This window comes from Taurulus bubalis (genome assembly GCF_910589615.1).
Source record: "Taurulus bubalis genome assembly, chromosome: 1".
Taxonomy (NCBI): Eukaryota; Metazoa; Chordata; class Actinopteri; order Perciformes; family Cottidae; genus Taurulus; species Taurulus bubalis.
Window position 1 is genome coordinate 48,877,168 of NC_136589.1, and position 24,219 is coordinate 48,901,386.

The 24,219-nt window shown below is 44.2% G+C and overlaps 1 protein-coding gene across 1 annotated transcript; it reads right to left on the reverse strand.

The window, feature by feature from the left end:
- Positions 1–6,517: 6,517 nt before the first annotated feature.
- On the reverse strand, positions 6,518–8,511 carry LOC306733268 (nuclear factor 7, ovary-like; the record flags this gene model as incomplete). Its single annotated transcript, XM_079214480.1, has 2 exons — positions 6,518–7,409; positions 8,492–8,511. 2 exons carry the CDS (start codon positions 8,509–8,511, stop codon positions 6,518–6,520), a joined length of 912 nt encoding a protein of 303 aa, XP_079070606.1.
- Positions 8,512–24,219: the final 15,708 nt, after the last annotated feature.

Here is a 24,219-nt window from a genome sequence, read left to right on the forward strand (position 1 = left end):
TCACGAACCTCCATCACCTCCCAGGTGGTGAGTTGTTAGCATACAATTTAAGGAGGTTACAGACTGACACCTGCTCCTCTACCGTCTGTAGCGCGCCTGCAGTCCTCACTTCAGGCAGTACATGTGGACCCTCGGACGTTTGCCTCGGCAACAATACGTAAATATGTCCTCTTTTATATTTGAAACACAACAATAAATGTTAGGCTGACTGATTTTAAACGAAGTTGCCCCAAAGCGACTTGTAACCTCTGAATACTTTACGGGTGAGATGAAGGTCAAAGCAGCAGAGATATCCTGGCTTTCCCCAGATTCTACATTTCCCACAATGCAACCCAATCAACATTAGTACACATATATATGTATTATATTAGAGTTATTAGAGTTGTTCTGATAGACAAGGGTTTAAATTCCTCAAATGAACTGGAGGACTCCAAAGACTCAAAGAGGTTCTATCCAATGAAGATGGAGCATCTTCTTTGGATAGAACCTCTTTGAGTCTTTGGAGTCCTCCAGACATGAGCAGACAGTAAACATGGTCTCTTTCCGTCTCCATCAGGTGTTCCACCCTCGTGTGCACTGTGACCGGCTCCTCCGTCATCGATTTCCACGGAAGACTCGTCTCCATCCAGGATCGCTGTGGATACGCTCTGATGACGCCTCAACAAAGATATGAATTTGGGATCTTTGCGCGTTTCCTGGAGCGACGCCGTACAGATGTGCCTCATTTGGACCACTTGGGAATAAGTCAGTCCAATAAGACTTTTACTCTGGGACAAGGTGGAACAGTTATGGTGAACTAATCCATCTAAAGACAGTGTCTTCATGGGGTCCTTTGATGCTCTGAGGATCAGTACAAGCCAAGCTACTTTGTGTTGTACAAAGACACGTTCTATAGAGTGGGGTAGAAGTATAAAGCAGCATCACATAGAAACACTCCAGTATTTGTGTACAGCTCTTACGTTCCTCCAGTGAAATCAGGATCTATTAGTGATGCTGTTTACTTGAACCAGGTTTAAAGCTCCACTCATTGGCTTTCACAGCCTTCAGCTGTCAGATATGGACTTCCTGTTATTCATTCATGTTGTTGATGATTTATTATTATACTTCTATCTATAACAATGCATCACATTTAATGAGATCCCATGCTCTACGATGAGATAATGTTAGATGTGTGATGTTTCCTTCACGTCTCCTCTCTGCTGTGCTGCAGGCCGAAGGTCAAACCCTGAACCTCAACTCCACGGCTCAGGTGTTTCACGGGGTGTTTCAAGGACCAGACTGGAGTCACTGCCGTGCTGCCCTCCAACGTTACGGTCTTTTTTGATGGCAACACCGCACACGTGTCAGGTACAGAACCCTACATCCTCTCTGGACTGAGTTTCAGAATAAAAGCTCTGCTTATGAGGGTCAACGTCCATTGATCTGCTTCTAATTGTCTCCTGACATCTACAGGACTCCCGGAGGCTGTAGAGGGTTTGTGTGGAAACTAGGGCTGCAACTAACGATTATTTTAATAATCGATTAATCGGTTGATTATTTTTTTCGATTAATCGATGAATCGGATAAAAAAAAAATTTTAATCAAAAAAGCGTTCATTTCCAACCCTTTATTCAAAAACAGAAGTGACAGTGCAAAACATCTTCAGAAAGTGCACAAACAGGTTGCTCCTTGAACATCCCTGAGCTGTTAATTAAAACAACAAAATGGACAGAAGTGACAGTGCAAAACATCTTCAGAAAGTGCACAAACAGGTTGCTCCTTGAACATCCCTGAGCTGTTAATTAAAACAACAAAATGGACAGAAGTGACAGTGCAAAACATCTTCAGAAAGTGCACAAACAGGTTGCTCCTTGAACATCCCTGAGCTGTTAATTAAAACAACAAAATGGACTAGCACTAAAAACATACACATGTATGCTTTACATATGCCAAATGTGAGCCCTTTTTACTGTAATTGATCCCTCCAGAGGCTGCATTTACATACCCTGCTTTATCAATGTGTATGAAATACTGGACAGAGGGAAGCTGTACTGCTCCATATAGAGCGTCCTCTTCCTTAAACTCTTTCATTCTGGGTCTCTTATGACCACGACGTCACGTTGTTGGCTAAGCCCAACGACGTGATTTGCTTCGTTCTACTTTGAGTAAAAAAAAAAAAAAACCTGCAGCCAGATCCGCCGGTGTGCAGGATTTTTTGGAGGTGCGCGTAGGGGTCTGCGTCGACGGCGTAGCTACGGCGTAGGTACGCCGTCGACCTGACGGAGAACCATAAACTAGGCTTTAACGTTAACGAGTGACTGAACTGAACCAGACCGGGGGGTGACGGCATGTTTCATCACGTTACGTTTTTTTACAAGCAAGACTGAACTGTAACGGAACATAACGGAACTTTAACGACAATACACAACCCAAACACGTTAGCTAACGCGATAGCAAGCTGACTAGCTTCCATTAAAAACAAGTTTGAGGAACATGAAGACGCTGATTGGCCAAGACTCGACTTGTCAAAGATCTTCTATTTTTGAGAAGATCACGACCTCAGCTTTTCTCGTGTCTCACTCCAATCTCAGAAACGCTGGCCGGCCAGTTGCTCTGCTCCGCTTTTTTTTTTTCTTCTCCGCGACTTATTGCCCGGCGTAATAATCGTGTGACACAACGAATCGATAATGAAATTCGTTGCCAACACTTTTGATAATCGTTTTTTATCGATTTTATCGATTCGTTGTTGCAGCCCTAGTGGAAACCCCAGTAACGAAAGCCCGATCACCACCACTACTGCTATGAAGACCACTGTGGATGAGTACGAGTTGGTCTTACCTTGATGCACTGACTGATGTTTACTGTTTATTCTTGTGTATCGGTTTCAATGCAATGTCTCGTTTGTCGCCCCCTAGCTGTGAGACTCTGCACAACGACACCATCGACGGTACGATCAACTGCAACCGCTCCACTGAACGGTAAGAACTGACCCAGAAAAACACCAACACTCCCGTCACCGTACACCTCCATGTGCCACGGCGCTGTCATGTGACCGCGGTGGAAGGTGAACACTAATAAGACCCGCCTTCCTCTATGCATGGATCAGCTGTAATATCCTGAAGGCCGCTCCCTTCTCTGCTGGTCACAACCTCACTGACCCACAGCCCTTCGTGGACGCCTGCAAAGACACTTTGTGCAAATACCCGGCGGTGGACGGTCTCAAGTGCCAGTTCATGGAGGCGTACGCCGAGTCCCTCAGACTGAGAGCCAACGTCACTCTGGGCGACTGGAGGTCAGAGGTCAACTGCTGTAAGATCCTCCTTCACTTTGTCCTCGTAAAACATCATCACGTATTTTATATATAATCTTTAGCTGAAAAGGAACACGTATCCATAGCTGTGTGTGTGTGTGTGTGTGTGTGTGTAGCTGCTGTCCCTCAGGCCTCCTGTCTGGAGCATCACTGCAGCAAACATGAGTTCTGCGGCAAGAAGCACAGTGAAAGTCTCTGCTTCTGTCGGGCCTTGTTCTCCTCCTAGTACACACCAACCAACACTTTAGGTACACTGCTGCTACACACACTGCTGCTACACACACTGCTGCTACACACACTGCAATGATGCTAACAGAAAGCTAACACAAGAGATGCTAACAGAAAGCTAACACAAGAGATTCTAACAGAAAGCTAACAAGAGATTCTAACAGAAAGCTATCACAAGAGATGCTAACACAAGAGATGCTAACAGAAAGCTAACACAATAGATTCTAACTGAAAGCTAGCACAAGAGATTCTAACAGAAAGCTTCCACAAGAGAAAGGTTAGTTAGTGAACACCTGCAAGTGAATCTTAGTAAAGGGGTGATATTTGATGTTTGATGCTGTGAGAAATATGTTCAGATCCTGGGAGGTGCTGGGAAATGAGGTCCGGGATCCGAAATAATTATAGTATAAATATATATAATAAAAAATGATAGACAGCTTATGCTACCGCACGGGCCCTTTAAATCCACGGCGCACTTCTGGACACAGGTCCGAACAGTCCGCTGGGCAGAGGAAAAGAGACCGAGCTCTCGTCCAACAGTTAGTTTTCAACTCATTCGTGGGACAAAGTCCTTGCTGTTAGTTTAAAGTTTTATTACTTTCCTAAACATTTTACTGGCTCCGCCGTATTCAGGGGCGGAAATACTACGTCCTCTTCTTCTTCTGTCTTCTTAAAAGGTAGTGTCCAATGTCTCAAAAGTCAATATTCATTATTCTACAGTAATAAAAGTGACCTTCATATGCATACAATTACAAATCCCTCATAATAATATCCCTTATTAATTATCATATTTCATGCATTGTAATTTACACACAAACAACTCATTCTATATAGATGTGCAAGTCACATGTGACAAACTAAGCTTAAAAAACACTACAATGCTGTCGGTGTTCAGGCGAGCCGACGGTCTGCACCAAGGACTCTGCCACGGTGACGCTGGCTGGATGTCTGCTGCAGGACAAAGGCATCGACTACTCCGTCCTCCACCTCAATGACCCGTCCTGCAAAGGCCTCATGGACAACCTGACCCACATGGTGACCTTCAGCTTCGACAGCAGCAACGCCTGCAGGACCAACGTGTCGGTGGGTTCTCTCCTCTAGTGTGTTGCTCATCGCTTCCTTTGGAGACAACATGTGACCCATTGCCACTATTTACTAGCGGAACAAGTTCTCTTTGATTGACGCAAACAATCTCAATCTAGATGACCGACAGATCCTCTACAAGAACGCCATCGTGACGAGGAACGCCTCCGAGGGCGGCGTCATCACCCGACACGACCAAGTCCAGATCGACTTCTCCTGCCTCTACACCAAGCCCGACATCAGGAGTGTGTCCTTCAGCATCAGAGACAGGTGTGTGTGTGGAGGAGGCGGAGCTTCACCTGCTTGTTCATGTGCAGCTTTTGTAGTTTGACACAGAGTGTGTGTGTGTGTGTGTGTGTGTGTGTGTGTGTGTGTGTGTGTGTGTGTGTGTGTGTGTGTGTCTCTGCAGCTCTGTGGTAAAGCAGATCTTATCTGGGGTTTGGAACTACACTCTGATGATGAACGCCTACAGCGACGCCGGCCGCAGGAACCTCATCAACCAGAGCACGCCGGTCCAGCTGGACCAGATGGTCTGGGTGGAGCTTAAGACCGAGGGGCTGGACGGGGACATGGTCTCCATGGTGACCGACTCCTGCTGGGCCACCAACCAGCCGCTATCTAACGGCAGTGTGCGATACGACCTCGTCAAGAACAAGTGAGGAAGAACTCTTCGTCAGCTGCTGTAAGAATCGTCTGCAGAGGAACTCACCGTCTTGTTTTCTGTTTCTGAGCAGATGCTCAGACAAAGCTGACGACACGGTGAAGATGGAGGGAAACGGAGAGGGAACCTCCAACTTCTTCTCTTTCAACATGTTCCAGTTCTCCGGGCAACAATCTGAAATCTACCTTCACTGCAAACTAGAGCTGTGCCCCAATAAGGGCTCCGTACCCTGTGCTCCGGTATTTATTCCTTTCTTTGTTGCAATTAATAATATTTCAACCAGTTAATTAATTCTAAATCAACTGGTTCCTGTACTATATTGTTCACGTGGCCTTCTCTCCGTCCTCTCTGTGTTTCAGGACTGCACCAGTAAGAGGAAGCGCAGATCTTCTGGATCTAAAGTTGCAGATGGAAACCCAGCACTCATCACTATGGCCTGGAGCCACTAGGAGAAGACCGCCCCCTTTTGACCAATGACCTGGAGATGAAAGAATGGATTTAATGGGTTTCTAATTAATTATATTATTATTAATAATAATAATGCATTTCATTTTTATCGCACTCTTCCTTCAAAAGAATCTCAGAGTGCCACACATATAGTAAAAACAAATAAAACTGATTAAAACATAGTTAAAGCAACCCATAAAAATAAAAAATAACAGGACAGGGAGACTGCTGCAGCTGCATGTTGTCCTCTGGACCCTCGCAGCTCTGAATCCACTCTGTAAAATACATTATTACAAGTCAGTATGAGTTCACTGAAATAAAGTTAACGGTGATAGAGACAACAGTTGATTACCAACCGTTCATAGCTGTAGTCAGCTATCTCCGTTAGCTCTCGTTAGCTCTCGTTAGCTCGCGCCGTGTTAGCAGCACCTAACGTGACATAAACACTACTGTAGTAACGATTAACGGAGATCCAACACTACTGGTCGTACTAAGTTCACTGTAAGAAAGTTAACGGTGACGGGGACAACAGTTGAGTATGCACCGTTCAGTCGTAGACACGAAAGAGACATCCAAAACGGCGCTATCTAGTGACGCGCTAACGCCAAGCTATCGTCAACAAACACACGTTAGTTACGGTCTTACAAACACATAATGGAGGTTCAACACTACTGGTCGTACTAAGTTCACTGTAAGAAAGTTAACGGTGATAGGGACAACAATTTATTACTCGCCGTTCAGTCTCACAGAAAGGCTGTAGCCAGCTATCTGGCCCGTTAGCTCCGGCTAGCTCCTTGTTAGCGAATCCTTCAGGCACCGGAGCTGCGGGGGAAGAGTTTCTCAGTGAAAGTGTCTCTGAGAGTGTAGATGTGAGTCATGTCCTCAGAGTCGTAGAAGGACACATCCCCTCTGTCATAGTCCAGCTGGACTCTGGTCCTCTGGAGACTCTTCTCCACTCTGACAATCTGACCAACTCCATTAGTGTATTTTCCACTGTGATGACATAGACACCAGACTCCATATTTTGGTGAAACTTGTATCTCTCCCTTCCTGTCAACTGACTCTTTAATCAAACCTACATTCCAGAAAGGATGGTCTTCCACCTCCACCTCCCAGCTGTGTTTCCCTGAGCTGAAGACCTCAGATCCCAGAACAATGGGATACTTAGTGAATCTCTCTGGATTGTCAGGAAGCTGCTGCTTCGTGTCTCCATGTCTCACACTGGTCAGATCATCAGACAGATAGAGAAAGGGGTTTGCGGTGTTTGGGTCCAGAATGACAGGACTGAAGTGGACCTGGTCCTTCATCTTCTCCCAGACTCTGAAGGACAGGTTGCCCAGGTGTTTGGCCTCATCGATCAGCGCTCCTGAGACCAGCTGTGGATCTGACAGTGAGCTCTGGACTCTGGCTCTGGTCTGAGTGGGTTTATAACTGCTGAGGAATGACACCTTGCGTTTCTGCAGGTCTTCTTCAACAGCAGAGATGCTGTCTGACAGAGAGGAGATCTGCTCCTGAATCATCTTCATCTCTCGGCTGATAGTCTTCCCCTTCTGCTCCTCTTCCTCCCTCAGAGCTGCCAGTCTGGACTCCTCTTCCTCTTTCAGGAACTGGTGCAGCTTGTTGAACTCTGCTCTGATCTGCCTCTCTGTGGACAACAGAAGCTGTGGTTGCAGCTCAGAGACACAGGATCTCTGAAAGTCTCTGAACAAACATGGCAGTTCAGGAGACTTTCAATAGTGATGGGACAAATGAACTGAGGCATTGAGGCTTGTCTCGAGTAAAAGTGGGCGTGTCAAATGAAGCCGCGCTTCGAGGCCTGTATCGCTTCCGGAAAATGACGTAACCGATGACAAACGAGGCCTCGGTTTGGACAGATCACGTCATTGGTTCGTTCACCGTATCACTTCCCAATAAAACGCTTCAAACCTCGAGGCACGCTGTGGGTGTTGTAAGCGTTTATGGTGAGAAGAGTTGGAGAGAGTAAGTGAGAGTTAGAGAGAGTTAGAGAGAGTTGGAGACAGTTGGAGACAGTTGGAGAGAGTTGGAGAGAGTTGGAGAGAGTTAGAGAGAGTTGGAGAGAGTTTGTCAGAATAAGAGTAGCAGTAGCAGGAGAGTAGGAGAAGTAGAAGTAGTGTAGATCATTTCCCCCACTGTAGGGCTTTGATGTGAGATATATATTTTTCTTTCCTTTTACACTGGTTTGTGTTTGTTTGTGTGTATGTCAGTTATTATGTTTGTAAATGTCACTCCTGAGTATATATGTGCACCTTCTGTCACTTTCTTCAGTCACATACACTCTACTTTGACTCATGTATGTAAAGACGTCACTGGGAAGCCACAGTTTGACAGCAGTGTTGTGTTACTCATTCTTAAAGATAACATGTTTAAGTGAAATATGTACAACTGTTTTGTGTATCATTAATAAAATGAGTTGAAAAAATGAACACTGGTGTTGGGGAATGATTTATTCATGTGATGGTGCATGTATATGTTAAGCGTGATTTTACTACAAAGCACTGTAGGAGCATTAACATTCCTGCCAGTTCCATTTTTGTTTGTTTTGCCACAAATTCCTTTTCACAAAGATGGAGCCAGCAAGAAAGAGGAAGTCCTCACCTGTATGGGAGTATTTTGAGTTGACTGATCATAATAAGGTTTGTATGTGTAATGATATACATAAAATAGTGAATATTGTATACTCGCTATACACTGAACTATCAGTCCTAATATGTATGACTTCCTTAAAGGTGAGGTGCTTGCTGTGTGATAAACAGCTAACATACAGCAACAACACTTCCTCCATGCTTCGCCATTACAGAGCACTGCATGAGCATGCCCAGCCTGCCAACAGGCCGGATACAAGCCAAAGTACCATCAGATATTTTTTTGCATGTTGTCAAAATCTCGTGTTCAGCTCCTACAACACACCAGCATCACTGTTAATTGATAACTGTTACAGGTTCCAGAAAAGCAATGGTGGATGAGGCTGTGGTCAACATGATCATCAAGGACTCCCAGCCGTTCTCCGTTGTGGAGGATGTGGGCTTCAGGGAGCTCATGCACCTAATGGATCCCAACTATATTCTCCCCAGTAGAAAGGTGTGTGAACAGAGCCAATGTGGTCATTTTTATGTTGGTCATCATAACAGCTCTTCTTTTCACCCTCAGGCTCTGAAAGCAATGGTGGATATAAAATATCAGGAGGCCAAGGAGAAGGCCAGAGAGCAGGTCCAGAAGGCTGTGGCTGTCAGTCTCACGTCTGACATGTGGACGTCCATCAATATGGACGCCTACCTGGCAGTGACGTGCCATTTCATTGACGATGAAGACCAGCTCTGCACTACTCTGCTTGGGGTGCAACATTTTCCAAAGGCCCATACAGCAGAAAACCTTGCAGCGGGGCATGTACAGCTCATGGAGGAGTGGGGCATCAGAGATAAGGTGAAGTGTCTTGTCACTGATAAATACATGTTCAACCTATTTTTTAGGTACATTGGAAAACCCTAGATATCAATTGCATTAGTCTACCACAACATGTATTTTGAAACTATGTGATGTAGATAATAGAGATAAGACACCTCTGCTGTTCAGGCTCATATTGACCCGCTCACTCAAAGTCAAGCCAAATGACTCATACGCATTTGTATTGAGAGTCAACTTTATTTATGTGTTATAGTTATAGGGTAATTTCTAGAACTACTTCCTGCATTGAGTTTGGAACGAGCAGCTCAAAAGCTGACTTGATGCCTGTGACACGAGTCCCTGCCGTCCTGGTGTTCCTGGTGGGTCCTGGTGTTCCTGGTGGGTCCTGGTGGGCCTAGTAGGCCTGATGGGTCCTGGTGGTCCTGATGGGTCCTGGTGGTCCTGGTGGTCCTGATGGGCCTAGTGGTCCTGGTGGGCCTGATTGGTCCTGATGGATCCTGGTGGGCCTGGTGTTCCTGGTGTTCCTGGTGGGTCCTGGTGGGCCTAGTGGTCCTGTAGGTCCTGGTGGTCCTGGTGGTCCTGGTGGTTCCTGGTGGGCCTAGTGGTCCTGATGGGTCCTGGTGGTCCTGATGGGTCCTGGTGGGCCTAGTGGTCCTGATGGGTCCTGGTGGTCCTGATGGGTCCTGGTGGGCCTAGTGGTCCTGGTGGTCCTGGTGATCCTGGTGGGTCCTGATGGTCCTGATGGGTCCTTGTGGTTCCTGGTGGTTCCTGGTGGTCCTGATGGGTCATTGTGGGCCTGATGGGTCCTGGTGGTCCTGGTGGGTCCTGGTGGGTCCTGGTGGGCCTAGTGGTCCTGGTGGTCCTGGTGATCCTGGTGGGTCCTGGCGGTCCTGATGGGTGCTGATGGGTGCTGATGGGTCCTGGTGGTCCTGATTGGTCCTGGTGGGCCTAGTGGTCCTGGTGGTCCTGATGGGTCCTGGTGGTCCTGATGGGTCCTCGTGGGCCTGGTGGTCCTGGTGATCCTGGTGGGTCCTGGTGGGCCTAGTGGTCCTGGTGGTCCTGGTGGTCCTGGTGGTCCTGGTGATCCTGGTGGGTCCTGGTGGGCCTAGTGGTCCTGATGGGTCCTGGTGGTCCTGAGGGGTCCTGGTGGTCCTGATGGGTCCTTGTGGTCCTGGTGGTCCTGATGAGTCCTCGTGGGCCTGGTGGGCCTGGTGGTCCTGATGGGTCCTGGTGGTCCTGATGGGTCCTGATGGGGCCTGGTGGTCCTGAGTGGTCCTGGTGGTCCTGATGGGTCCTTGTGGTCCTGATGGGTCCTGATGGGTCCTGGTGGGCCTGGTGGGCCTAGTGGGCCTGGTGAGTCTGGCACCGGCTTTACAATGTGTTCGCAGAGAGTCTCGGCTGGCGTGTATTGGTGGAGGATGACCGTTGTATTTCACAATGTTTTGACAGGAATGTCTCGCTTGGAGGAACAGGTACGTCACGTTCCTCATCTGATGGTTTACAGTAAATTCCCCAGTGTTAAATATGCATTGTCAAAGTGTATGAACTCTTCCAGAGTTATTACAACAACGTCAAGAGTAATTACTACCAATGTCTTGCCCAGTGTTGGTGTAAATAATCAGAGTTAAACTGTTCAGTGTAAACATGCTGTGTCAAAGTACATTGACTCTTTCACATTAACAGAACAACAGCCAGAGTAAAACAAACCACAGTGTTGATGTATTTGTACACTGCTACAAGACGTACAGTACTCTGGAAACTACTCTGTACTCTGTGAGGCTCCTTCTCCTCTCAAGCAGATCAGAGTGTCCTCAATGCGCCATCTTGCACTTCTCAAAAGACTGTGGTAAGTTTATCTAAATCACTTATGAAACCACATTTTGGCACTTATGCAGAAGCGAATAATAGTAATACCTTTACCAGGGCTCTCAAGTGTCACGCATTGAGCGTGACTGTCACGCATTTCGGTCTTAAGTCACGCCCTCCCGCCACACATCGTATTTCTCACGCTGAAAAAAAACTCTAGGCTATTTAATGTGCCGCAGCGCACAAACATGACCTGGTCGCGCAAAAAAAAAGAAATGGGCTACACGAATAGCCAATCAGAAAAATATATCTGTCCACACCCTCCTGGCTGCGCCCCCGTCCGGGGGGGGGGGGGGGGGGGGGGGGGGGGGGGGGGAGAGAGAGAGAGAGAGAGAGAGAGAGAGAGAGAGAGAGAGAGAGATCACTCTTACCTGTCTTAAAAACTTGAGAGCCCTGCCTTTACATTGTTGTAAAACATACACTTCATTTATTGTTTTTTGTCTTGAAATACTGAATAGCAGAGGGCTAACGCGACCGAGTTGAAGGTTAGCTTAAATGTGCTGCACAGTTAGCTGTTAAGCCAAAACAAGGCTAACTAGTTAACATCAAACTGGACAATGTGGGCAAGAGAGCTCAGTGTGGAGAATTGACAGTGTTGTATTGTTTTTATGTGCATAGAGGACAGTAGAATAACAAACACTGTAAATGCTCTTTTGAGTGCATGGGCACTGCATGGGATTAACTTTAAAGCTAATTAGTTTCATACAAACAGTGTTGGGGGTAACGAGTTACAAAGTAACGGATTACAGTAACGATATTACTATTACAGGTAACGAAGTAAAGTAACGCATTACACTCAAAATATTGGTAACTACACTACTTTACTAGACCTCAGTAACGCACGTTCTTACGTTACTCAAGACATTTTTACCAGTCTGAAAAGTTTTCTTTTAGTGGCGCGTGAGTCACACAACACTTCCTGCATGAACAGTCTATCACAGGGTACGTCCCAAGTCTCTAAACTGCATCCCCGTTTCCCTCAACCAAGACGCGGAGAGAAGACGCGAGGAAATATGTTTTAATAGACATGAGACGTCATTTCCTCTGAAGCGTCACGTGAAGCGTCACGTGAAGCGACGTAGGTTTCTGATGACTGCGACCGACTGACAGCGGATCACATCTGATCAGCTGTTAGTCACTTTAACAGCTGACGGAGTTTTGTCCGGAGAGTTTTTAGCGAACATTCCAATAAAAATGCACTTAAAATAGTTGATTTAATGGTGTTAAACTACTACTTACATTAATAAAGACACAGTTATCATGAGTGTCAGAGTGGAGATGTTTTCTCTGTCGTCTGTTGCCGTTTCATAATCTGCATTGAGTATTTATATACTGTGATGTGTCCTGCTTATACGCGCAGGATCCATTTCTACTGGCGGAATGAGTCTGATTGTGACATCATTATAAAATAACCCTCAATATAAATATAGTTTCTCTTCATTACGTGTAAAAAGTGTTTCCTCTCTCCAGCTCTCTGATTTTAATGACATACATAATACAAGTTATTGAGGGAAACAACAGATACAATCTTAGAAGACAGTAGTTTGTGGTCCTTTTGTGGTTCAGACCTACAATGAACACATTTTAACCAGATGGTGAATAATTTAACAGATTTAATATATAACTTGAGTTTAATCTGTGATCGTCTTCACTCTAGTATGAAACTGCAGCGATCAGTCCGCTCAGCTGCAGCGTCCAAACACCAAAAGTACCATTTATTTTTCTATCTTTCTTAAACCACTACAATGATTCCTATAACAAGCTGGTTTTGTTCTTAGGAGTCGGCCCCCATTTGGTTTAGTGGGGTCTCATGTTTCCAAAAGCCTGTTTTAATGTGTTATGCTGTTTGACCTGAATGTCCCCACCATACACAGCCTCTTGTATCCTGTTGTTTGTGGATTTTAAAGTGAGGCATATTTCTTTGGTCAGACAGTGTGAACAGGGTTAATGTTCGTTCAAGTTAATGGCTGAGTTTTATATGCCATTTTGTTTTACATGTTTACAATACACTATGTGGAAAGGCTAAGAGATGCCCTTTATTGAACATTGAAAATAAATTGATGAAAGGGCCATGATGTTTGTCCATGCATCTTTACGGTTAATTTGTACATTTGCTTAAAAAAATGGAAAGTAACTAGTAGTGTAGTTACTTTTCAAATGCAGTAACTAGTAAAGTAATCTAGTTACAATTTTCAGAAGTTTTTTTACTTTTTCTGAGTAACTACCCCAACACTGCATTCCCTCACTCTTTACTTCGTTGATTCCTTCTGAGTTTAAAACTCAGGAACATCCCCCCCACACTGTCAACCAGAACTTACAACATAAAATAATAGAGCAAAATAAAAATATCTACCGTTGACAGCCTTGGCCCCCTATTTTATTAGCATATGTTGCAGAACAGACAGTTTTCGTGGCTATGTGACAAATATACATATATATAGACTACAGGATTAAACATCAAATCACCAGCTAGGTTTAGATTTTGTCATCACTCAGGGTTGAAAGGCCGTACAATAAATCGCCCCGGACCCTGGAATCAGCCCCATGGGGAGGTAAGGTAAGTCTAGCTCCGATCCGAATAATTCTGTTGGTGGGTCACAGGGGGAGATAAGAGTCAGGTTAGGGTAAGGGTTGAGGCCCCTACTACTAAAAAGCAGCAGGGGTCCCTATGCATTGTCCTTCCTGCCTTTCACTCTCCCCCCTTCAGCGCTCGTTCAGTCCCCTTGTTATTCCAGTGCTCAACGAGCAATCCAAAGTCTTTCTATTTTTCTCCTTACTTTGATCGACCATCTGAGGTCATGTTGAATGATGGAGACTCTCATCTTCTCCCAGCCGTGTAGGACAAGATGGCTAACTACAGGTGTGTGTAGATTGTGTGGTCTGTACTGCTGTGTTCAGTCTTGTGACCTTGGATGGAGAAATTGTCATGTGTCTGGGAGCTGTTCTTACCCGTGTGATTGACTGCATTTCATTCAGCAGAATGTCGATTTCTTCTGGTGTCGATCCCTCAAAGGAGTCCTCATTGTGTGACCTCTCTCGGTCGCCTCGTACAGGATTGAGGTCAGTGTTTGACCTGGCTTTACTCGTGGATCTGGAGGAACGGGGTAGAAGAGAGGGAGGGGGGCCGAGGAGAGTTCTGTGTTGTTCTAGTGTTTGGCTCCTTGTAGGATTTGCCATGTCCTTTTCAACCTCCTCCTCCTCCTCCTCCAACTCAGACAGGTCCGGTACTGTGTCTCTGTGGGGGAGACAGGTAATCTCACCGTGACTGTGGGAGAAACAGATAGAGTGTCATTGTTTATGGTGACTTTGTTGAAGGTAACGTGGGGAAGTGAAACTTGTGGGGCCGTCTGGTCCGCCGCTGTCCTTGTTCTCATGATGGGCATGTAGGTCCCATCATCTCCCTCCAGGTCCTCCAGGCCCTTTGTGACAGTTTCCTCCACTCTGTCAAGAGTCGTCTGTTCTAATCTCGAACCCAGAGCATTTTTTGCCTATTTTGTAGCTTTTATAAAAGGCTCTTTCCATTCAGTGCTTTCTAAATAAAATAGGACCATAATTTCTCTTTTTATAGCCTTCTCATAATGGTCTCTCAAATAGATGATTCTGTTGTCAGACCAGTCATTAGCATTATCTGCTATTAGCTTTAGGATGATTGGGTTGGGAAGCGCTGGTTTTATTAAGTCTGTGAGGTATTTAACCATTCTAATCATTGTGACAGGTGGTCTCTCATCATCAGTCACGTTTTTTAGATGATTGACCGCTCTGATGATCCTGTTCAGGATTTTGATCTTTTGGGCAAAGTCTGGGTCATCACCTGAAGAGTCGGTCTTTGTCTGTCTTGTGTCCCCTTCATCTCTCCTCCTACGTCCGGGAGAGTGAGATGCTGATGGAGGCTCTGTGTCCTGTTGCTGTGTCCCGTTCGCGGCTGGTGCGCGCGTATCGCGCTCCGCCCGGTCTCGGCGAGGAGCGTAAAAAGAGTCTCTGCTCCTTGATTGAGTCTTCTTAACGTTCTGCCGTCCCGCGGGCGTCCTTTTCTGGACATTCTAGTGCACACTGTACCTCCTATATATAGTTCGGTACACGTTCGGTACGAGTGCCATATGTTTCTGGAAACCTCTGATTCTTGTGATTCCAGCTGTGTACCTCGTTTCAAGATCAGACCACCACAGCAGCTACAAACAAGACTTTTGTCAGACAATAACAAACAAACAAACGATAGCAAAATCAAGTTAACTCACCGATGATGCCTCATATTGATCCAAAAATCCATAACATTCCAACAAAAACGGTGTTGCTACGTCGTAAAAGTCCAATAAAAATAAATCCAATAAAAGATTTAGTCCAAAACACGTGATTACATCCATAAATATCCACCAACTGCCGTTGCATAATTCCATTGCAGCTGAAAGTTATGCACGAAAGTAGTTTCATTTTCAGCAGAAAGTTATGTTTGCATGGGAGCACAGCTACAAACTCGCTATCAACATGTCCGCCGAAATCTAACGTTTCCAATGGGACCCCACTTGAACCAATAGGAGCTTCATGTCCTGACTGGCAAGCTACATTACCCAACCAGAAGCTACGTTGAAGTTCATGCTCCGCCTCTATTTTCTTACGTGGCTCAAGCCTGTCACGTCGTACAGCTCAGATGACAGGCGTTTCGTACAGCCAATGAAATTCCCTAAACAACAAGTACCAGGAAGAGGGGGGGGCAAATAATCCCAACAGCCTTGAATTTAATGAGAAGAGACAGCTGCTGATAGAGCTTCAGTCTGTCATTGAATTAGCATAAAATGCATTTATACTTCATTTTCTCTGTGTCAGCAATACTGGTAGTATATATGAATAGTACCTCTATAAGTTTGCAAGACTATTAGCCTTTTTAATAGGTATATAGTGTATATATCAGGAATATTTTCAGTCTCAAAATGGAAAAACGCCTAAACATTTCATTAGAAAAACATGTGTAAAATATTCATTTTCTGTGATATTGTTATCAACTTTTTACTTAGACTAGAAAAGGCTTCAGGCTATGGTCCCATTGTGTTTTCCAGTTCATAAGTCCCATTTATAGTCATCTACAGGCATCTATTTACAAAGAAATGTTCAGACTCATATAACTCAGTGTCAGCAGCACTTAAAGTGATTCTAACTATTGAGGGAAAAAAGCTTCAGATTGTTACCTTTCAAAAGAGACCAAGACCATGCATTTACTCCACATAGTTCAAGAACAGCTTCCAATTTACTTTGGGTATACTTGGATAGGCGTTTTTCGTCAAATTTTACAGGAATGTTAAGAGGTTAAAGTCCCTCGGCGGGTTTAGACCACTTGGCTACGGGCGAAACAACTCATCTCTTCAGGGATTGCCCGCGGTCGTTTTCTAACAGATTGAAGGCTACAAATGTAAATGTAAAAAAAAACATGGAACAAAATGGTGGACAGGAACAAAATGGCCGAATGAAATCCCCTTTGTCCAAAATGTTTGTACAGGTGGAGCAAAAGAACTCGGATCTCCCCACGGATCTTCTGACAGGTGAACGGGGAGCTGCTGGGGGGAGGGATGGGGATGGGTCTGGGGGTACCGCACAGGGTGGGGGGGATGGGGAAGAGGGGGTGGTTCAGATAGAGGGCAGAACCGGATCAGAGAAGACTTTAACAGAGACGGGTAGTAAGGGCGCCCCCCCCCCCCCCCCTCTCCCTCTCCCCTTCTCCCTCCCCTCCCCTCTCCCTTCCCCCTCCCCAAAGCCCAACAGATAAAGAGGCCTCTAGGGGAATTGTCCCCGGAGCCCTCTGATGTCTCAGGAAAAAAAGGCAGAGCTGAAAACTCCTCTGACAGCTCTACCTTGGAGGAGCCTAGAGTCTTTCCCCACAGTTCTCCAAATGAGGTCTCGTTTTTAAATATAGAGCTCAAAGTAACACCAACAAACTCGCAGCTCACTGCGAGCTTGCAAAACCTCGGAGTCCGAAAAGGAAACAGAATTAAACCCTGCCATTCTTCCCCGATAAAAAAGCTCTCAACTCCTCTAAGTCGGACGTGTTTTTAATACAGGAATGTGGCCTGCCTTTCTTTAACCACTACAGGGAGTGGGAAAAGCTATGGCCACAAACATCAATATGGAGCGGATCCAATGAAAATAAAAATGACGGAGTGGCCATTTTATTTAAAAAAAAACCTTGTCCAGGTGAAGGACAGCACTGTGGTGAGAGATGGCCGGGCACTTTTAGCACACCTGTCTTTTATGGGAAAGGATTTTAAGCTCCTAAATATTTATGGTTTTAATGACAAAAATGACAGGTATGACCTTTTAGAAGACCTGCAGTACCACATGCTAGGTAGGGCACCCTTAGTTGTAGGAGGAGATTTTAACTGTATTTTTAACAGGAATGATAGAAAAGGAGCAGGAGAAGACTTTAAAGTTGACAAAACATCAGTTTTACTACAAAATATATGCAAAGATTTTAAATTGTTGGACTGTTTCAAAACAATACATCCCAGAGAGAAAGGCTTCACATGGGCCAGTAGTGATGGCAGAGCCTCCCGAATTGACCACTTTTTAACACGGGATTGCCCACCAACAAATGCTAACTTGTTACCTGTCTTATTCTCAGATCACCTAATGCTCTCCTGTACCCTCATACTGTCCGCTGGGGTGACGACAGGAAAAGGCCTATGGAAACTAAACTGCTCCCTCCTCGAAGATAAAGAACTAGCAAATCTGTTTAGGGAGCAGTACAAAGAATGGCAGACCCTCCAAGACATGTACGACTCGCATGCAGACTGGTGGGAAATGGTTAAAAGAAGGACTCAGACCTTTTTTAGAACGGCAGGCAAAAAGCAAAAAGACAGAGATGACAGACACCTGCAGGGACTGCAGAAGAGACTCCAGAGATATTTTAAATTAAACCATCAAGGCATGAACTTTAATGAAGAAATCAAAGAAATTAAAGCAGATATGTTGTTGTTGGCAGAGAAGAAAAGCAAGGGTGTTATCTTAAGAAGCAAAGAAAAGGAGATAGAAGAGGGGGAGAAGTGCACAAGGTACTTTTTTAAGAGAATTATAAACAAAGGAGGGGGCATTTCAAGACTGAAAAAAAGAAAACGGTGACACAGCAGACACAACGGCAGACATATTGTCAACAATAGAAGACTTTTATTCAGACCTCTACAAAAATAAACTTGTACAAACAGAGGCCATAAGAGAGGTTTTAAAATGTATTGAAAAAATGGTAACCGTAGAAGATAGTGTGCTTTTAACGCAAGATTTTACCTCACTCGAGTTGTATAACGGCATAACAATTTTTAAAGCAGGAAAGTCTCCAGGAGAGAATGGGATTCCTTGGGAGTTTTATTTTACCTTCTGAGACATTTTAAACCTTGACCTGCTAAACGTTTTTATCGACTTTGAGAAACTTGAACGTCTGCCTGACAGCTTTAGAGTAGGGATAGTGACTCTCCTTCATAAAAACAAAGACAAAACGGACCTGAAAAACTGGAGGCCGATCACCCTTTCAAACTTTGACTGTAAACTTTTTAGCAAACTCCTAGCATCACGCATATCTGTGTTTTTAAAAGAGTTGATACACCCGGATCAAGCCTGTGCCGTACCGGGGAGGAAGTTCACGGACAGCCTCGTACTGATCCAAGACACCATCTGTTATGCGAGAGACAGAAACATCCGGCTAGTAGTCCTAAATATAGACTTTGAAAAAGCTTTTGATCGGGTCTCTTCAAGGTGCTGCAAAAGGTGGGTTTCCCAGGGAGGATGATAGCATGGGTGGGATTGCTGTACCGGGGCATCACAAGCAAATTCTTTGCTAATGGGCATCTAACAAAAGCAGTTCATTTAAACTGCGGTGTCCATCAGGGTTGTCCCTTATCTGCCCTCCTCTACGTTATAGTAAGGGAACATACCCAAAATTTGTGCTAATTGTCAGTCGGTTTGCATTGGGCCGTGTTCTAATTGTCAAAAATGTGACACGCTGTCTTCGATTTTTGACAATTGGGAAAATGTGACAAATGGAACAAATTAACATGGCGTCAATTCGGAACAGAACTGGCAGATGGACATACGAATGACAATTGGGGCGTGAAGGTGTGTTGAACTACGAAATCCTGCGGGGGGCGACAACTTACAAATAATTGATTCTGTGACGGATTGGAACGATACTGACAATGTGACTAAATTATTTTGTTTCATGCAAATGTGGGAGTGCATTGTGACGTTTAGGGCCATTTGTGGCAATTGGAACAAAGATTCCTCAAATCATCTGAAAGTCCTTGAAAGTCCTTGAATGACCTTGAATGACCTTGAAAAGCTTGAAAAGGTTGGAAATTTGCTATTATTCCAAACTAATATTTTAAATCAGCTACGGTGGACAACAGAGGACTCTCTTCAAGGGTCTGTTGGTTTTAGCTAGCTAGCATGCTGCTACCGGAAGTTAGCTTTCTAGAGGGTCTACAGACTTGTGCTTTCAGTATGTCATTTAGGGCATCCAGGACAATGGTTCCACCAAGTTTCAAGCACTTTGAAACTTTTTCTAAGGGAGCTTTTGACCTTTGAATGTGTGAATTTGGGCGTTTTTGGGGTTTTTAAACCACTCCTACGCAGCGATGCTAAGGGCTAGCGTGGTATAAATGACATGGTTGGGCCCCATTTGGGAGTGGCTACAACGTGAAAAAGAAAGCTAAGCTCTGACATGTTTAGAAAAAAATGACCTTCAAACTGAGCAATATCAACCCCACGACCTCATTGTAGGCCCCTTGCAGAGTGTCTGTGCAAAATCTGGAGTCTTTAGAACTAATCTGTGATGTATTATGACCATTCTTAAAATTGACTGCCGATGGGACCATTTCTGACGATTGAGCACATTTTGAGTAAGGAATCGAGAATCCTTGTAATTCAAAAATGACAATTCGACTACATTAACATGGGCAAAATAGTTAGTCTAATTGTCACATGCGCTAATGGTTTTAGCTAGCTAGCATGCTGCTACCGGAAGTTAGCTTTCTAGAGGGTCACAAAAATCACTTTTTTGCAAAAAAGTAGAGTACGGTGGACAACAGAGGACGCTCTACTAGGGCCAGTTGGTTTTAAGTAGCTAGCATGCTGCTACCGGAAGTTAGCTTTCTAGAGGGTCTAGAGACTTGTGCTTTTAGAATCCTATTCAGGGCTTCCAGGACAATGGACCCATCCAGTTTCAAGCACTTTCAATCTTTCTCTGAGGAGATATGAACCTTTGAAGGAGTGAAATTGGTGTTTTTCGGGGTTCTTTAAGCCACTCCCACGCAGCGTTGCTAAGGGTTACGGAGCCACATCCGGCATGGTTGGACTCCATTTGGGAGTGGCTACAACCTCAAAAGAAAGCTAAGCTCTAGCACGTTCAGAACAAAAAAAGCCCCGATCGGCCCAGACTCTTCAGGTGGTCTCAGGTTCGCTAAGTCCAAGACCCTCTCCAAATCCTGGATTTTATGCTGCCAATTAAGACTTTTGCTTGTTTTTAAGGGGATTTCACCCCATGATCTCATTGTAGGCCCTCTCATGAGTGTCTGTGAGAAAAATGGGAGCTTAGATATTAATATTTAGTGGATTATGGCCATTTTTGCACTTGTCAAAAAAGATCAAAGGGCAACGTTGTTAGGGTCGGGTTCGGGCCCCTAACTTGCAGCTTTTGGCCCCAGATTTGAGATTATGTATGTTGAGAAGCCCCTCTTTGAATAGGAAAAGAATGCACATCTCTAAGTGGTTTTAAAGTAATTAATTTGAATTAAAAGACTTTTTCAAGATTTTGCCACTGACAATTGGCATAAATTTGGGAGTTTGGCACCCGGCCAATTCCTTCTTGTGAATGTTTTAGAGGAGATTTCACCTCATGGCCTCATTGTAGGCACTGTCCTGAGTGTCTGTGAGAAAAATGGGAGTTTAAATACTAATATTTAGGGAATTATTGCATTTTTTACATTAACAAAATGTAAGGGAATTGGGGTCACATTTCACACTTTGGGCCTGTATTAGGTGGTCTTGCCTTGTAGCGTTTCGCCCCAAATTTCAGGGGATTTATGTTGAGAAGCCCCTCTTAATTTAGGAAAAGAATGCACATCTCTAAGTTCATGTAAAGTATTTTTTCTGAATTAAAAGACTGGTCTCAAGATTTCTCAACTGACGATTGGACTAAATTTGGACTCAAGTATCCTTATAATTCAAAAAATGACAATTCGACTACATTAACATGGGCAAAATAGTTAGTCTAATTGTCCCTGTCTGTGACAAATGGGTCATTTCCAGACAATTGGGTCATTTCCAAAAATGCATTTTTCGAAAAAGGCCTTTCAGAGGCCTTTCTCGACTCGAGTGACATTTTGCTGGGTGCACTTGAAACACTTTAAAATCACTTTTTTGCACAAAACTGGAGTATGGTGGACATCAGAGGATGCTCTACTAGGGCCACTTGATTTTAAGTAGCGAGCATGTTGCTACCGGAAGTTATCTTTCTAGAGGGTCTAGAGACTTGTGCTTTTAGAATCCTATTCAGGGCTTCCAGAACAATGGACCCATCCAGTTTCAAGCACTTTCAATCTTTCTCTGAGGAGATATGAACCTTTGAAGGAGTGAAATTGGTGTTTTTCGGGGTTCTTTAAGCCACTCCCACGCAGCGTTGCTAAGGGTTACGGAGTCACATCCGGCATGGTTGGACTCCATTTGGGAGTGGCTACAACCTCAAAAAGAAAGCTAAGCTCTAGCACGTTCAGAACAAAAAAAGCCCCGATCGGCCCAGACTCTTCAGGTGGTCTCAAGTTCGCTAAGTCCAAGACTCTCTCCAAATCCTGGATTTTATGCTGCCAATTAAGACTTTTGCTTGTTTTTAAGGGGATTTCACCCCATGATCTCATTGTAGGCCCTCTCCTGAGTGTCTGTGAGAAAAATGGGAGCTTAGATATTAATATTTAGTGGATTATGGCCATTTTTGCACTTGTCAAAAAAGATCAAAGGGCAACGTCGTTAGGGTCGGGTTCGGGCCCTTAACTTGCAGCTTTTGGCCCCAGATTTGAGATTCTGTATGTTGAGAAGCCCCTCTTTGAATAGGAAAAGAATGCACATCTCTAAGTGGTTTTAAAGTAATTAATTTGAATTAAAAGACTTTTTCAAGATTTTGCCACTGACAATTGGCATAAATTTGGGAGTTTGGCACCCGGCCAATTCCTTCTTGTGAATGTTTTAGAGGAGATTTCACCTCATGGCCTCATTGTAGGCACTGTCCTGAGTGTCTGTGAGAAAAATGGGAGTTTAAATACTAATATTTAGGGAATTATTGCAATTTTTACATTAACAAAATGTAAGGGAATTGGGGTCAAATTTCACACTTTGGGCCTGTATTAGGGGGTCTTGCCTTGTAGCGTTTCGCCCCAAATTTCAGGGGATTTATGTTGAGAAGCCCTTTTTTATTTAGGAAAAGAATGCACATCTCTAAGTTCATGTAAAGTATTTTTTCTGAATTAAAAGACTGGTCTCAAGATTTCTCAACTGACAATTAGACTAAATTTGAGTAAGGACTCAAGTATCCTTATAATTCAAAAATGACAATTCGACGACATTAACATGGGAAAAATAGTTAGTCTAATTGTCACATGCTCTACTGGTTTTAGCTAGCTAGCATGCTGCTACCGGAAGTTAGCTTTCTAGAGGGTCTGCAGACTTGTGCTTTTAGTATGTCATTTAAGGCTTCCAGAGCAATGTTCCCACCAAGTTTCAAGCAGTTTGGACCCTTTTCTAAGGCAGTTTTTAACCTTTGAAAGTGTGAATTTGGGTGTTTTTTGGGTTTTTAAACCACTCCCACGCAGCGTGGCTTAGGGATAGAGTGGTATAAAGTACATGGTTGGAACCCATTTGATAGTGGCCACACCTTCAAAAAGAAAGCTAAGCTCTGACATGCTTAGAAAAAAATGACCTTCAATCTGAACAATATAAACCCAATGACCTCATTGTAGGCACTGTCCTGAGTGTCTGTGAGAAAAATGGGAGTTTAAAAATTAATATTTAGAAAAATTATTGCAATTTTTACACTTGTCAAAAAACAGAAGGAATTGGGGTCAAAGGTCACACGTTGTGACTGTTTTGGAGGCCTTGTAGCTTTTGGCCCCAAATTTGAGGGAATGTATGTTGAGAAGCCCCTCTTAATTTAGGAAAAGAATCCACATCTCTAAGTGGTTTTAAAGTAATTAATTTGAATTAAAAGACTGTTGAATTGTCTTTTTTACGAATTATGAAGATTACTGATTCCTTACAAAATGACAATTCGACACCATTAACATGGGCCGAATACTTAGTCTAATTGTCACTGACTGACAATTAGACTAACTATTTTGCCCATGTTAATGTAGTCGAATTGTCATTTTTTGATTTATAAGGATCACTGACTGTGACAATTAGACTAACTATTTTGCCCATGTTAATGTAGTCGAATTGTCATTTTTTGAATTAGAAGGATCACTGACTGTGACAATTAGACTAACTATTTTGCCCATGTTAATGTAGTCGAATTGTCATTTTTTTAATTATAAGGATCACTGACTGTGACAATTAGACTAACTATTGAGACCATGTTAATGTAGTCGAATTGTCATTTTTTGAATTATAAGGATCATCGATTCCTTACAAAATGACAATTCGACAACATTAACATGGGCCGAATACTTAGTCTAATTGTCAATGGCCACTGACAATTAGACTAAGTATTCGGCCCATGTTAATGTAGTCGAATTGTCATTTTTTGAATTATAAGGATCATTGATTTGAAAATTCGGCCACACGTGGCAAAGTCAAAGTGTGTGTTTTTTAAATTGTTCCTGAGGTATTGGGTCCAAAATGTGTAATCGCCATTACACGCTGATTCGAGATATCTATGTCTCATTGTGTAGCTTTTCCAGATGTCAACTGGTCCTGGTCCCACCAAAGTGATAAGGACCCCCGTGCAGGTCCAGACCTGTACCCAGACTTAGTGCTCCTTGTCTGGGTGCAGCTGAGTCATCAGGAGCCCCTGTAGGACCAAGACCTTTATGAGGTACTTGGCAGACCTGGTCCGGGGTCCCACCAAAGTGAACAGGACCCCTTGCAGGTCCAGACCTGTACCCAGACCAAGTCCTCCTTGGCTGGGTGCAGCTGAGTCATCAGGAGCCCCTGTAGGACCAGACTTAGCAGACCTGGTCTGGGTCTTAGATAACCAGGGCTC